The sequence below is a fragment of the Salmo salar genome, chromosome 02 (assembly GCF_965601325.2).
Source record: "Salmo salar chromosome 02, fSalSal1, whole genome shotgun sequence".
In the NCBI taxonomy this organism is placed as follows: domain Eukaryota; kingdom Metazoa; phylum Chordata; class Actinopteri; order Salmoniformes; family Salmonidae; genus Salmo; species Salmo salar.
The window spans coordinates 30,775,097-30,792,491 of record NC_138292.1 but is presented as its reverse complement, the minus strand read 5'-3'; the positions used below and the strand labels follow the sequence as shown (position 1 = coordinate 30,792,491).

Here is a 17,395-nt window from a genome sequence, read left to right as displayed (position 1 = left end):
CACACTAACTGCATCATTTTTAACAATAAGAAATCAATGTTTGAAATCTAAAGTTTTGATAGTTTTGGTCTAAAATCTGCCACTAACTGAACCAAAACAGTATAAGTTTCATGAATTGTGGAAGAGAGAACCCTGACGCATCAAAGAACACAACTGACTGTGACAAGAGGCATATCTTCTAAAAATAGAACTGTCTCTGACGGGATGATTCTCCTTTGTTAAGGGTTCTCTTCTCCCAACATCAGGAGAATGCTGACACTGAATACTAACACTTTGCTTAGAGTGGTGATATGTACCATTCATAAAGCATGTATGCATGACATAAAGAGTCAATAATGCTGTGGTAATGTTAGTTATAGCTACCCTGGTTCTAGATGCAGTGACTCTGGGAAGGCAAGGCAGCTGAGGCGGGGTCCATCTCAGCCCCAGTAATGGCCTTGAACACTAAATTGACGACCTATGAGTCTGTGAGAGAGTGAAAGAATTGTCTGGGGTATGATTGGTAGCCTTGACTCCCACACTGCGAGCCCATAGGCCAGGGCCTGATGAAGGGGCTGGGTAATTGCAGTCCCCGCTCACCCTCTGCTCTGCTGCTTACAGTAACTACCGCTACTGAGGTTAACCGCAGAGAGGAGAGTAAATGGCCTATCATAAAAAGGCTCTTGCTATAGGAGGGCTTTAGAACTCCATTTTGTATGAGAAAAGACAAAGGACTGAAAGCAGACTTTCAAGTGAGGGCGGCTTGTTTAAAACCAACCGTGAATAATGGCAGTTATTAAGGTGTGCATTCCAAATGTCACCCTATTCCCTATATAGTGCACTACTTTTGACCCAAGCACTATGTGCCCTGGTCAGAAGAAGTGCACTGTAAGGAATAAAATCCCATTTGGATGACTAAGTGACATTAATGATGGTTATATAAGTCCAGTATGTGATGTAAACAGACAGCCAGTTCCTCCACATGATTCAATTTGGCATTGTCACATTGCTAACAGACATTTTGCACAACATGGATTCATAGCTTCATGAATATTCGGCACCGCTTTCTGAAAAAAACATAATCATTTGTTGTGATGCTGTTGTTGACAGCTTTGAGGGGCTGGAGAGAAAGCTATACTTTCCCAATGAAGAGATGTACCGGAGAGAAGGAGAGGAGAGAAGGAGGTGTTGTGTGACAGGCCCGTTTCCACCTGTGATTGCAGCCATTGTGAAGACCGATGCCTGCCTGTCTCTCTGAGAGACTCCTAGTGCTAACTACAGTAAACAGTCTTTGTCTCTTTCACATCATCCTAGTGCTAACACTATTTTTACTGGCCTCCCTCTGTTATGCTATTGCAATAATAGATACAGTTGAAGTCGGACGTTTACATACACTTAGGTTGGAGTCATGAAAACTCGTTTTGCAACCACTCCACAAATTTCTTGTTAACAAGCTATAGTTTTGTCAAGTCGCTTGGGACATCTACTTTGCGCATGACACAAGTCATTTTTCCAACAATTGTTTACAGACAGATTATTTCACTTATAATTCACTGTGTCACAATTCCAGTGGGTCAGAAGTTTACATACACTAAGTTGACTGTGTCTTTAAACAGCTTGGAAAATTCCAGAAAATGATGTCATGGCTTTAGAAGCTTTTGATAGGTTAATTGACATGATTTGAGTCAATTGGAGGTGTACCTGTGGATGTATTTCAAGGCCTACCTTCAAACTCAGTGCCTCTTTGCTTGACATCATGGGAAAATCAAAAGAAATCAGCCAAGACCTCAGAAAAAAAATTGTAGACCTCCACAAGTCTGGTTCATCCTAGGGAGAAATTTCCAAATGCCTGAAGGTACCACCTTCATCTGTACAAACAATAGTATGCAAGTATAAACACCATGGGACCACGCAGCCATCATACCGCTCAGGAAGGAGACGCGTTCTGTCTCCTAGACATGAACGTACTTTGGTGCGAAAAGTGCAAATCAATCCCAGAACAACAGCAAAGGACCTTGTGAAGATGCTGGAGGAAACTGGTACAAAAGTATCTATATCCACAGTAAAACGAGTCCTATATTGACATAACCTGAAAGGTCCGCTCCGCAAGGAAGAAGCCACTACTCCAAAACCGCCATAAAAAAGCCAGACTACGGTTTGCAACTGCACATGGGGACAAAGATTATACTTTTTGGAGAAATGTCCTCTGGTCTGATGAAACAAAAATAGAACTGTTTGACCATATTGACCTTCGTTATGTTTGGAGGAAAAAGGGGGAGGCTTGCAAGCCGAAGAACACCATCCCAACCGTGAGGCACAGGGGTGGCAGCGTCATGTTGTGGGGGTGCTTTGTAGCAAGAGGGACTGGTGCACTTCACAAAATAGATGGCATCATGAGGCAGGAAAATTATTTGGATATATTGAAGCAACATCTCAAGACATCAGTCAGGAAGTTAAAGCTTGGTCGCAAATGGGTCTTCCAAATGGACAATGACCTCAAGCATACTTCCAAAGTTGTGGCAAAATGGCTTAAGGACAACAAAGTCAAAGTATTGGAGTGGCCTTCACAAAGCCCTGACCTCAATCCCATAGAAAATTTGTGGGCAGAACTGAAAAAGCGTGTGCGAGCAAGGAGGCCTACAAACCTGACTCAGTTACACCAGCTCTGTCAGGAGGAATGGGCCAAAATTCACCCAACTTATTGTGGGAAGCTTGTGGAAGGCTACCCGAAACGTTTGACCCAAGTTAAACAATTTAAAGGCAATGCTACCAAATACTAATTGAGTGTATGTAAACTTCTGACCCACTGGGAATGTGATGAAAGAAGTAAAAGTTGAAATAAATCATTCTCTCTACTATTATTCTGACATTTCACATTCTTAAAATAAAGCGGTGATCCTAACTGACCTAAGACAGGGAATTTTTACTAGGGTTAAATGTCAGGAATTGTGAAAAACTGAGTTTAAATGTATTTGGCTAAGGTGTATGTAAACTTCCGACTTCAACTGTATGTATATAGTGCTTTTCTAAGACCCAAAGACAGTTGTATGGAACACGGTGTATGGAACACACTGCTCGATAGAGTACTGAGAAATGTCATCTTCATTTCCAAGCACTCTCTATTCATATTCTAACTAGTTATAAACACTTATTTCAGTCCATATGCGTACGGTACAGAACCTCAATCACCCTCTCTCTTAATTATTACTCAATGAAACGCAGGTTGTTTGTGTTTGCCAGCAGGTGCATTTTATTGCTTGAGTGATTTTCTATTTCTGTTGTTTTATGTTGTTGAGAAATGCACAGATGTTTGTTTGTGTACATGTGTGTGTCTGTATGTCTGTGTGTGCATGCTTGCGTGTGCATCTGTGTGTGTGTGTTCACAATGTGTTGTGAACAGGTTATGTAACCAGACGGTTGACAGGGGAGCTGCCTGTGGGCTTGTTGTTTGTTGTTTCATAATGAAATCCTTCCTCTTCTGGGGATTATACCGCCAGCCTACCTGGTTCTCACTGGAAACTGGTGAGAGGAACACTCTGCCCAGCACCACTCTCTGACGATGACAAAGCCTCTCACACACACACACACACACAGACACACACACACACACACACACACACACACACACACACACACACACACACACACACACACACACACACACACACACACACACACACACACACACACACACACACACACACAGCCTGCTAGGCTAGGGCTTACAGAGGCAGCTGGTAACACTAGGTCCTCTGTGCATGGATTCCTGTACAAGTTGTGTTGTGTTTGGTAATGAAGAGATTGCTTGGGACCAGAGAGACAAGTAGTTACCAATACAAACCTTAGCTGGTCCTCTTAACTAGAGATGCTTACAATCCGATACATTTATATAATGTATAACAGTTGTTAATATGCTAATAACCAAATTACAGAAGTTAGAATAAACCCATTAGAATGGATAGAATGGCAGTAGACTACTCGTTTAATCAGATAAACCTCCTTAATGTCGTTAATGTGAAAGGAGAGGTACATTAAATACCCAAACTTAATGTTGTTTGAAACTGAACGAGACTTTAATCTCTTCACTCAATAAGGCTAATTTTATTTAATGCCTCTGGATGTTTCATAAACTACTCAACTTACACAGTAGCTTAATTACACAGCCTTTAGAATAGTCAGGTGGGAAAACTAAACAGGGCTGAATAAGCAGACTGTGTTACAGTTCAGACGGTCTTCTGGATGGTACGTAGCTATGGTCCATGTCGTTAGTGCACGTTTGTCCACTAACTAGAGGAGGAATGCACACTAATGCCCTGGAGCAGAGCTAGATGGTATGGTGAGAGTATCTAATTCTTCCCCTATTAGGCTGCAATAGACAGAGCTCAGGGAGGAAACCCAATCCCCCTCTGTGTGTGGAAGTAACAGATGATTTGATGACTGCTCTGGGCAGCTTTACAGCTTTAGTAGCTATATATTACAGAGCAACAAGCCCCAGGTGGTGGTCTGTCTCAAACCCATCACAACAACCCTGCCCCGGGCCAAGCGTCCCAGGGGCCCAGACAGGGGATGGTGTTCAAGGTCACTATGGAGCAGAAAGCAAGTTGTAATCCCTCAACTAAGAGCTCATACTGTAGGCAGCCTCATCCATCATCATGTTCACCTTGGAACTTGGAACTTTACCAGTGTTATTGACTGAGAGTTCATCAATCAGTCTGTCAAATAATTTGTTGCAACGTGTGTTTATAAAACAGGGCCAAACAGAGAGGAAGCCAAATGGACTCTGTGGTACTGTTACAAATCAATGGTAACAGTTTACTTCATCTCGGCAACCCTGACCCAAATCTCTTGTGAACACTGGCCTTTTGTTTTACTCTTTCACAACAGACTACACTTTACCAAAAGCCTGCATTTACAATGCTTTATAACTTGTTGTAAAGTACAAAAACACTTCCTTAGTAATAGGAGGAAACCTTGAGGGGCCAGACTCTGCCTGACTCTGTTTATATGGCTCTGGATGTGCCCATGTTGACCTATTGCTTTGTCACAATTTAGAGTAAATCTGTCACCCATCCATGTGCTCCTAAAAATAATAGGTGATTTATAAACCAGGCTGCACTTTTCACTGTAACCAGCAGATGGAGCACAACATATGTCTTACCTTGGTATTCATTCGTTTAGATGACTTTTATTTCCAGTTCAGGGTTTTAAAACTAATTTCTCTTTCTCCCTTTCATTTCCTACCATATCCCTGCTGAAGAATAATGAATTGGACTGTTTCCAGTTTCCAATTCTGCTCCCCAGTTATTACACCTTGTCCTGGTCTGTTGGGTTCTTCACTGTTCCACACACATTTATTTACCCATTCCAAATGCCATCTCTTCTTCCCATGGTGTCTGAAGAGACACTTATATGCCGCAGGCGTGTCCCTGGCCTTATGCTGTATGGTGGGACACTTATATTAAGTGGAGTGGCTGCCTGGCTATGTGCTTTCCTCAATTTAATACAATGTTATTAAGATGAGAGTGAGATTTGTTCCGTTCCCATGATTGTCATGCATGTCATCTTTAAGTAAAGAAGTGCAAGTTGCAGCAATTGAGGGAAACAGTCAGATGGGGTGAAACAGAAACCCTCCGGGGCGAGTACATGCCATAACATAAAGGTTCAGACCTCTCATTCAGGGAGACAGTCACTCATTTGTAAGACCTAAATAACCATCTTGATAATGAACTTACCACCTCTAAGCCAAGGCATAGGCTAAATATTAGAATATAAACAATATAACAATGCCCTATAACAATGTATAGCAATAAACATGTATTAATTGCATAGGTTGGATATTGTAGCTACATAATGCACTTTATGATCTTGTGTTTTTCACAACTTTTTAATGGAATTGTTCATCATTGGGGCGGCAGGTAGTCTCGTGGTTAGAGCGTTGGACTAGTAACCAGCAGGTAGTCTCGTGGTTAGAGCGTTGGACTAGTAACCGAAAGGTTTGAACATCGAATCATCGAGCTGTCAAGGTAAAAATATGTCGTTCTGCCCCTGAACAAGGTAGTTAACCCACTGTTCCTAGGCCGTCATTGTAAATAAGAATTTGTTCTTAACTGACTTGCCTAGTTAAATAAAGGTTATAAAATAAAAATCAATAATACGTATCCATTGACTGCAGTGAGTGCAGGGCACTGCTTGACGCCAAACACGTACGTCATCAGGGAAGAACAAGTTGTTTCAGTTCCTATTTCTGCGTCTGCTGAAGTGTGCTCGTTTCACTGCGTTACACTTTGTTTAAAGACTTTTATCTAGATCTTATCGCAATTGAGTAATGACAGTGATATCAGAAATGGCTTTTTAAACGGTTGTTAGTGATAACTAAGGTGCATCCATGTTGTGATATTCGTACAAGTTCCACAGTATGGACTACATTCTGTCTGTCAGGGTCGCGCTGTCGAATAGAATCTGGCCTGCCTCGACCTCGACTCGGGAAAATTCCGATGGCTCTTCCGCAGAACATTCTGGATCTGTGCACGACAACATTAACACAGGTGTGAGTATAGACTTGGAGCCGAACTTGTTCAATGTATAATGTGTAATGTTTCAGAGTTCAGCCTACCGTAGATGAAGTCAGTTAGTGTTTATTTTTTATTTTAACAACCTACAGTACATTTTCTGTAGCTTTGGCATAAGGTGAAGAAGTTGCAACAGTGACGAGTTGGACAGTGGAGTTTACACATTTCCCTGCGCAGGCTTCTTAAAGGCACAGTCTGCAATATCAACCAATTCAATATACCTAAATGCATTATTTCGAATGCTATGGCTTACAAATACCTTAATACAGATCTGCATTACCTATTAACTTCACCCGAAAAACGAAGGATTGTGTGCTTTGATTGAAGGGTAGTTTTAAGAGACAGAGTTGTGATACACATCTCAAATTCAGGCGTTTTACAGTGGACACTATTCTGCGCTCTGAGTTACACCAGTTCTGTTGTGAACAATGACAATTATTAAGCCTGTGGTAATGCATACTACTACATGAATTGCCCAGTTTAACACACTTCTCACACAGCTCTGAGCAGTTCCCTCATCAGTGGGCCAACGCTTTCTTGACTTTAAACACCAGTTCATGTAAGGGGCCTAGCCTGCTCATTCATCACAGACGGGACAGAAGCCTACCGAGGGGCTCTTCTCAGGCCTGACTACCTGCCTCTCTCCTCTCAGTAGGGCCATGGCCTGCAGCCACACACACACACACAAAGTCACACACATACACACTGTCTGCACTAGGGAGAACTGTTAATGAACTGGCCTCAGTGGCGTTTGGTTTCGCAGTAAGTCACAGTGGGCAGCAGAGCATGCATCTTATTAATCTCTGTCCTAATTAGACCAAACTATTATCCTGCTGACTGCTACAGAGCCCACTTTTTCTCCGCTACAGTACACAGCCTTCTAGCGTCTCAGCTGTACTACACCAGTGTCTATAATGCTATTTGAAATCTTTCAAACACTTTGAGCATTTATTTGAGCTTGCCTGGAGTGCCAGGTGGGTGAGGACTAGGTCGTTTTATAATGGTTCTATAGCTAAAGGCAAGCTCTGTCAAGCACAGCTAAAGTGTTGGGCATGATTTCAAATAGTATTTGAACCCAGGTCTGGAATAGGCCTTCACATAATTGGATGTTGTTTTCCTAATGGTGGATTTTTTTATATTTTTTTTACAGCCAATTGTGTGGAAAGTTTCATTTTGATATACTGTGATGGATGGTGTCTGTCTTTGCGGAGAGGAGTTGTTAGGCTGTAGTGAATACTCAGGGAGAAAAAGGCGTAGACTCGCGCGCAGAGCACGGCAGGCAATGGTCATACACAGGTATGCAAACAGGCAGGTGAATCAACTAGGACTGAAGGCTGTAACTGGTTCTCACAAACGAGCTAGGAATAGGCTTAGTAGAGTCAAAACGAACAATACCTCACAAAGGCACAAACAGAATGAACTGAACTAAATAAGGAGCTGATGAGACCAGGTGAGTAACTAACACAGGTGAACTCAATGAACAAAAATGAAAGACAGGGCTACGTTCAAGAACACAAAGAAACAGGGCTACGTTCAAGAACACAACGAAACAGAACACAAGGTTGACTAAGAAAATAAATACAGAACCTTACATAGGCCTATATCATATTGGCTTTTGATTGTATCTTTCTTGGCGTTTAGGTCTCATTAGGGATTTATTTGGATGGAGGAAAATAACTTCATTAACAATAGCAACTCACATTGAAACGCATTTAGGGCAAAAATATTTCCATATTCAATTTCCATATTTATTTTGAGCCTCGCTGGTTAGGCATGTACAGATAGCTAATCCGATTGAAGATTTGTAATGCGTCACTGGTTTAGCCCCAGTGTGTCCTCACAATAACCCAACAGGCAGTGATTAATTCAATGATCATTAATGAAATAAACTTACAGATGTTTTATAAGGGTGATTGAATGTCGTCAGGAGCAATGATGCTTTGATGTAAACAGGCGTAACAACCTTTGACCTTTCATTGTAAACAACAACTGCGTCATACTGTCATCATGTGCAGCAGTGCTTTAGGCTACCGCACAGTGTTTGTATTGGCTACTTACTGATATCGACTAGCTACAATTCAATATGTTTAGTATGCCCAAATGGAACTAACATACATTCCTTTGAGATTCACCGCCAGTCCATTTAAAGCAACGTGCTGCTGTATGATGTACTGTACATCAAATAGCATCAAAGGGAAGGTTGGGTCACTAGAAAAACATAAACAGGGGAGCAGATTCCTCCAGTAATATTCTATTAAGATATTATTATTGGACACTTCTGTCCATTAGATCTCTCTGTTACCTGGATACCAACAGTAGACACCTTCACAACAATCAAAAGCAACATTTGCAGCGATGCATCTATCTGACCTGGCATGTTAAAGGGGGATCCCACTGATTTATGACCAGGATGCAGTGGCAGCGTTATTTGTTTCTAGTATATTTTTGAGTTAATGCCTAACTGACAGGCCAGCAACTGCAGCCTGGTTAGGAGGTCAATGTCTGACCGACCCTCCTCTCAATATCTGCTGTGACTGTTTGATTAAGCAACACTCACATCCAACATCTTCTCAATGTCTTCTCAACCATAATTGAAAGACGTGTTCACTGTTTACCCAGACTACCCATGAGCCTGAGCAACAACCCAATGCATTTCAATATGTTGTGCCAAAGCGTGCTTTAGTGAGGTTTTTTAGATTTTATTTCACCTTTATTTAAATAGGTAGGCCAGTTGTGTAAGGGGTGCGTACTGGCTGCAGAGAAGTCAGACGCAGGAGAGCAAAAACTGTTTCCAACGGTGCAGTTTAATAATAAAAACTCACCGGAAAACAGAACAATCAATAAATGGGTACAAAACCCGACGCACACCAGACATAACGTGCACAAGCACTTACAATAAACAATACCAGACAAGGACATGGGGGGAACAGAGGGTTAAATACACAACATGTAATTGATGGAATTGAAACCAGGTGTGTGGGAAGACAAGACAAAACAAATGGAAAATGAAAGGTGGATCGGCGATGGCTAGAAGACCGGTGACGTCGTCCGCCGAACGTCGCCCGAACAAGGAGAGGGACCGACTTCGGAGGAAGTTGTGACAAGTTGAGAACAAGTTCTCATTTATATCTGCGACCTGGCCAAGATAAAGCAAAGCATTGCGACACAAACAACAACACAGAGTTACACATGGAATAAACAAGCGTACAGTCAATAACACAATAGAAAAAATAAAGTCTATATACAGTGTGTGCAAATGGCGCGAGGAGGTAAGGCAATAAATAGGCCATAGTAGCGAAGTAATTACAATTTAGCGAATTAACACTGGAGTGATAGATGTGCAGATGATGATGTGCAAGTAGAAATACTGGTGTGCAAAAGAGCAGAAAAGTAAATAAAAACAATATGGGGATGAGGTAGGTAGATTAGATGGGCTATGTACAGCTGCAGCGATTAGCTGCTCTGATAGCTAATGTTTAAAGTTAGTGAGGGAAATATGTCTCCAGCTTCAGCGATTTTTGCAATTCGTTCCAGTCATTGGCAGCAGAGAACTGGAAGGAAAGGTGGCCAAAAGATGTGTTGGCTTTGGGGATGACTAGTGAGATATACCTACTGGAGCGCATGCTATGGGTGGGTGTTGTTGTCGTGACCAGTGAGCTGATATAAGGCGGAGCTTTACCTAGCATAGACTTATAGATGACCTGGAGCCAGTGGGTCTGGCGACGAATAGGTAGCGAGGGCCAGCCGACTAGAGCATACAGGTTGCAGTGGTGGATGGTATATGGGGCTTTGGTGACAAAACGGATGGCACTGTGATAGACTGCATCCAGTTTGCTGAGTAGAGTGTTGGAGGCTATTTTGTAAATGACATCGCCGAAGTCGAGGATCGGTAGGATTGTCAGTTTTACGAGGGTATGTTTGGCGGCGTGAGTAAAGGAAGCTTTGTTGCGAAATGGGAAGCCAAATCTAGATTCTGGATTGAAGATGTTTAATTTGAGTCTGGAAGGAGAGTTTACAGTCTAGCCAAACACCTACGTATTTGTAGTCCCCATATTCTAAGTCAGAACCGTCCATAGTAGTGATGCTAGTAGGGTGGGCGGGACTGGGCAGCAAACGGTTGAAAAGCATACATTTAGTTTTACTAGTGTTTAAGAGCAGTTGGAGGCTACGGAAGGAGTGTTGTATGGCATTGAAGTTCATTTGGAGGTTTGTTAACACAGTGTCCAAAGAAGGGCCAGATGTATACAGAATGGTGTCGTCTGCGTAGAGGTGGATCAGGGAATCACCCGCAGCAAGAGCGACATCGTTGATATATACAGAGGAAAGAGTTGGCCCGAGAATTGAACCCTGTGGTACCCCATAGAGACTGACAGAGGTCCGGACAACAGGCCCTCCGATTTGACACACTGAACTCTGTCTGAGAAGTAGTTGGTGAACCACGCGAGGCAGTCATTTGAGAAACCAAGGCTGTTGAGTCTGCCGATAAGAATACGGTGATTGACAGAGTCGAAAGCCTTGGCCAGGTCGATGAAGATGGCTGCACAGTACTGTCTTTTATCGATGGCGGTTATGATATTGTTTAGTACCTTGAGCGGGGCTGAGGTGCACCCGTGACCAACCAGCTCGGAAACCGGATTGCACAGCGGAGAAGGTACATTTACATTACATTACATTTACATTTACGTAATTTAGCAGACACTCTTATCCAGAGCGACTTACAAATTGGTATGATATCCAGTGGAACAACCACTTTACAATAGTACATCTATATCTTTTTTGGGGGGGGGAGGGTAGGGGGGGAGGGTTAGAAGGATGACTTAATCCTAGGTACGGTGGGATTCGAAATGGTTAGTGATCTGTTTATTAACTTGGCTTTCGAAGACTTTAGAAAGGCAGGGCAGGATGGATAGAGGTCTATAACAGTTTGGGTCTAGAGTGTCACCCCCTTTGAAGAGGGGGATGACCGTGGCAGCTTTCCAATCTTTAGGGATCTCGGACGATACGAGAGGTTGAACAGACTGGTAATAGGGGTTGCAACAATGGCGGTGGATCATTTAGAAAGAGAGGGTCCAGGTTGTCGAGCCCAGATGATTTGTACGGGTCCATGTTTTGCAGCTCTTTCAGAACATCTGCTATCTGAATTTGGGTGAAGGAGAAGCGGTGGGGGGGCTTGGGCAAGTAGCTGCGGGGGGTGCGGAGCTGTTGGCCGGGGTTGGGTTAGCCAGGAGGAAAGCATGGCCAGCCGTAGAGAAATGCTTATTGAAATTCTCGATTATCGTAGATTTATCGGTGGTGACAGTGTTACCTAGCCTCAGTGCAGTGGGCAGCTGGGAGGAGGTGCTCTTATTCTCCATGGACTTTACAGTGATACAGGATACGATAAAGATTTAGCATTAAAGCCATCAGAGATTTCTCATGGAATATTCTGGGTGGTGTTTGCTGCCCGGGAAATGTTCATCAAGTTGTCAATTCTCATTCCTCTGTGATAGTCACACAGATACTTTTAAAGACTGGCTCATTTCCCCCCTGTGATCTCTGTGGACCACTGTGGTTGGACAGGGAGCTTAGCTGACTGTGGTTGGAGGGTTGATGATGTCGTACAGTTGGTAGATTTCAGCTAGGATGGTGGTGAGTCCAGTGGAGATAGCAGACTAGAGAGAAGTGGTAGATTTGTGATACTTACTTTCTTCTGACCAAGGCCTGGCTGGCTGCTGAGTGACACTGGCTCACTGAGGATCAGTAAAGAGAGATACTGCAGAGTTTGTGGTTCTCCTTTTAGCTGAGCTCATCACTTCTCCTCACCTCAGGCTATTGATTCAGGCTGAAACCTGAGAGGTTTCTTGGTGTTGGAGTTGCAGCAGTCAGAGATGCAGTGTGCCAGCGGATCAGCAGGTGAGCTCCTTCTACTGCATTGATCCAAAGGCAGAAAGGGTTATGTTCCGGTGTCCACATGCATTCTACAGTAGCCTACTTATCTAGAATGCATGTCAAATACATTGCTTCATTCTGAGCAGTATGCTAGTATGGTTATTGGTGAGAATAGAGCTTTGATCTGGGGAGTCTAGGGTAGGCTACTGGGGTCCTTTGGTCCTTGACAACAGACCAGGGGCCTTTTCAGTGACTATACATATAGTATTACTGTGGAATGTTCATATGCACAAGCCTCAGGTAACAAGAACATTGTTATTACATAGTTGTTCAGGGTTTTGTGTAAATTTCTTCCCCAAATTTCTATTTATCTAAAGATTTAATCAAATGATATATATGAAATCTAAATGTATGTTAAAATTGTAGAAATATCCTTTTAATTATTTCATTTAAAAAAGAAAAAATATATATGTTGAAGTCGGAAGTTTACGTACACCTTAGCCAAATACATTTAAACTCAGTTTTTCACAATTCCTGACGTATAATCCTAGTAAGTTAGGATCACCACTTTATTTTAAGAATGTGAAATGTCAGAAAAATAGTAGAGAGAATGATTTATTTAAACTTTTACTTCTTTCATCACATTCCCAGTGGGTCTGAAGTTTACATACACTCAATTAGTATTTGGTAGCATTGCCTTTAAATTGTTTAACTTGGGTCAAACGTTTCGGGTAGCCTTCTACAAGCTTCCCACAATGTTGGGTGAATTTTGGCTCATTCCTCCTGACAGAGCTGGTGTTTTTCTGAGTCAGGTTTGTAGGCCTCCTTGCTCACACACGCTTTTTCAGTTCTGCCCACAAATGTTCTATGGGACTGAGGTCAGGGCTTTGTAATGGCCACTCCAATACCTTGACTTTGTTGTCCTTAAGCCATTTTGCCACACCTTTGGAAGTATGTTTGGGGTCATTGTCCATTTGGAAGACTCATTTGCGACCAAGCTTAAACTTCCTGACTGATGTCTTGGGATGTTGCTTCAATATATCCACATAATTTTCCTGCCTCATGATGCCATCTATTTTGTGAAGTGCACCAGTCCCTTCTGCAACAAAGCACCCCCACAACATGATGCTGCCACCCCCGTGCTTCACAGTTGGGATGGTGTTCTTCGGCTTGCAAGCCTCCCCCTTTTTCCTCCAAACATAACGATGGTCATCATGGCCAAACAGTTCTATTTTTGTTTCATCCGACCAGAGGACATTTCTCCAAAAAGTACAATCTTTGTCCCCATGTTGCAAACCGTAGTCTTGCTTTTTTATGCCGGTTTTGGAGCAGTGGCTTCTTCCTTGCTGAGTGGACTTTCAGGTTATGTCGATATAGGACTTGTTTTACTGTGGATATAGATACCTTTGTACCAGTTTCCTCCAGCATCTTCACAAGGTCCTTTGCTGTTGTTCTGGGATTGATTTGCACGTTTTGCACCAAAGTACGTTCATCTTTTGGAGACAGAACCTGTCTCTTTCCTGAGCGGTAAGATGGCTGCGTGGTCCCGTGGTGTTTATACTTGCGTACTATTGTTTGTACAGATGAACGTGGTACCTTCAGGCATTTGGAAATTGCTCCCAAGGATGAACCAGACTTGAGGTCTTGGCTGATTTCTTTTGATTTTCCCATGATGTGAAGCAAAGAGGCACTGAGTTTGAAGGTAGGCCTTGAAATACATCCACAGGTACACCTCCAATTGACTCAAATGATGTCAATTAACCTATCAGAAGCTTCTAAAGCCATGACATCATTTTCTGGAATTTTCCAAGCTGTTTAAAGGCACAGTCAACTTAGTGTATGTAAACTACTGACCCACTGGAATTGTGACACAGTGAATTATAAGTGAAATAATCTGTCTGTAAACAATTGTTGGAAAAATGACTTGTGTCATGCACAAAGTAGATGTCCTAACCAACCTGCCAAAACTATAGTATATTAACAAGAAATTTGTGGAGTGGTTGCAAAACGAGTTTTAATGACTCCAACCTAAGTGTATGTAAACTTCCGACTTCAACTGTATGTATAGTCTAGCTACTGTATTCAGGAGACATAAAAACATGCCTTTTATGTTAAACTAATAAATAAATAAATAATAACTTTACCAACTGAACATTGCACACAAGGCAATAACCCAGGAGCCGATGGAGAGATCATGGTGTGATTAGTTGCCCTGGAGTGCGCGCTAATGAGGCAGTCTGGATGGGGTGACACTCACTGAGCCTGTGACAGCATCAGGGTTTGATTTATTGACCTGGAGCCAGTGTTAATGATGGGGCAGAGGCAGGACGAAGGGAGGGAGAGGAAGAGAGGGGAGAAGGAGAGGAGAGGGTGTTCTGCTTAAAACACATTGACTGCTCTGCTCCCCCTCTCCTCTCCTCCCTGTCCTGACACAGCAGACACAACACAAAGTGCTGCTCCAGCAACGTTAGGTTGTACTGGGTGGTGGTGACGGTGCTGTGTGCAGGGGAAAACTGACTGTATAATAGGGAGGGAGGGAGAGAGGGAGAGAGGGAGAGAGCAAAGGGATGTGGGCTGTCGCTGTGTGCTTCCTGTGTGTAGTTTGACAGCTCACTAAGCCAATGCATATTCATTACAATGGCTGCCGTGCTGTTATCGCCACATTAGTCAAGGAAGTCAAGGCCGTGTCTCACCTTATATATATTGTATATGGAATAAGTTATACGTTTGCCTCCTTGTGTGTTTTAATGGGCCTGTCATACAGAACCTGTCTGAGAAGGTTGTTACTGTAAGGTACTATGTATCAACATGTTGTGACTGGTGTAATTACAGTGTTACTACACAGGTATAAGAGCTGAAGAGAACTTAATGTAAGTGTTACCAGTCGGTGCCCTCCACCCCTCAACACCATGTCCTGAGCAGCTACATGACTTACCTAGCTAAATAACATGACCCCTCCCTCTCCTCTCCTCTCCACCCTCTCCCTCCCTCCCTCTCCTCTCCACCCTCTCCCTCACTCCACCCACTCCACCCCCTCCCTCCCTCCCTCACCTCTTCACCCCCTCACCTCTCCTTTCCATCCCTCACCTCTCCTTTCCACTACTCACCTCTCCTCACCTCTCCTCTCCACCCCTCCACCCTCTCTCTCCACCCCCAACCCTCACCTCACCTTTCTACCCCTCACCCCTCCACCCCTCCACTCTCCTCTCCACCCCTCTCCTCTTCACCCCCTCACCTCTCCAACCCCTCACCTCTCCTCTCCACCCCTCACCTCTCCTCTCCACCCCCTCACCTCTCCTCTCCAACCCCTCACCTCTCCTCTCCACCCCTCACCTCTCCTCTCCACCCCTCCACCCTCTCTCCTCTCCTCTCCATCCCCTCATCTCTCCTCTCCACCCCCAACCCTCACCTCACCTCTCCACCCCCAACCCTCACCTCTCCTCTCCACCCCCTCACCACCCCTCACCTCTCCTCTTCACCCCCTCACCTCTCCTCTCCATCCCCTCACCTCTCCTCTCCACCCCCTCACCTCTCCTCTCCAACCCCTCACCTCTCCTCTCCACCCCTCACCTCTCCTCTCCAACCCCTCACCTCTCCTCTCCACCCCTCCACCCTCTCTCCTCTCCTCTCCATCCCCTCATCTCTCCTCTCCACCCCCAACCCTCACCTCACCTCTCCACCCCCAACCCTCACCTCTCCTCTCCACCCCCTCACCACCCCTCACCTCTCCTCTTCACCCCCTCACCTCTCCTCTCCATCCCCTCATCTCTCCTCTCCACCCCCCACCTCCTCTACCCTCACAACCCCCTGGCCAGACAGACCAGCTACATTATAAAGTAGAGTACCTTTTCATTACCCCAGACAGAGCTCTTGCCTCCTCTGCTGTTAACAGGAGTGAGTGAGGGGCTGCTATAAATAACTTTACATCCACCTCTAAACGAAGGGTGCTGAGAGGAAATTACTTGGCTGTGTATTAGTGTAGGCTAGCAGGGGAAATGAACGGGACATTACAAAACAATTCTCCCCCTGCATTGTTCCCCTACAAAACGTTTTGTTAATGCACAGGAAGGGGGGTGTATTTCTGTCTTTGGGCTTCCCTTTGGAGTCAGTCCAGATACAGCCATTTGCACTGCAACACTGTCTCAATTCCAATGTACTGGCCTGCAACATTCTTAAGGAACAGGGACGTTGGTCACCAGTTGTTTTTCATTGCTATTCCTCTGTGTGTGTGGTATGAACTTGCAGGGCTGTACAACACTAATCACAGAGTCAGAGAGAAGAGCTGTACATATCTCCAGCTCCACTGCCTACCCCATCTACCCTGCCTACCCTGCTTACCCTGCTTACCCCGCCTACCCTGCTTACCCCGCCTACCCTGCTTACCCCGCCTACCCTGCCTACCCTGCTTACCCTGACTACCCTGCTTACCCTGCCTACCCCGCCTACCCTGCCTACCCCGCCTACCCTGCTTACCCCGCCTACCCTGCTTACCCTGCTTACCCCGCCTACCCTGCCTACCCCGCCAACCCTGCCTACCCCGCCTACCCTGCTTACCCTGCTTACCCCGCCTACCCTGCTTACCCCGCCTACCCTGCTTACCCTGCTTACCCCGCCTACCCTGCCTACCCTGCTTACCCCGCCTACCCTGCTTACCCTGCTTACCCCGCCTACCCTGCTTACCCTGCTTACCCCGCCTACCCTGCTTACCCTGCTTACCCCGCCTACCCTGCTTACCCTGCTTACCCTGACTACCCTGCTTACCCTGCCTACCCCGCCTACCCCGCCTACCCCGCCTACCCTGCCTACCCCGCCTACCCTGCCTACCATTCCTACCCTTCCTACCATTCCTACCCTGCCTACCCTGCCTACCCTGCTTACCCCGCCTACCCTGCTTACCCTGCTTACCCTGACTACCCTGCTTACCCTGCCTACCCCGCCTACCCTGCCTATCCTGCCTACCCTGCCTACCCCGCCTACCC

At 44.7% G+C, this 17,395-nt stretch overlaps 1 protein-coding gene across 6 annotated transcripts in view; it reads left to right on the top strand.

Annotated features, from left to right (window-relative positions):
- Positions 1–17,395, top strand: part of LOC106579063 (oxidation resistance protein 1) — a 185,557-nt gene that overhangs the window by 107,205 nt on the left and 60,957 nt on the right. For 2 of the 6 annotated variants that reach the window (XM_045701913.2, XM_014158606.3), the window contains exon 1: positions 6,198–6,524. The exons of the other annotated variants lie outside the window; for them this stretch is intronic. In XM_045701913.2, coding sequence (XP_045557869.1) covers positions 6,395–6,524 — 130 coding nt within the window. In that variant the 5' untranslated portion in view covers positions 6,198–6,394. Of the gene's footprint in view, positions 1–6,197; positions 6,525–17,395 lie in introns of those variants that run through there. 6 annotated transcript variants of the gene reach the window in all.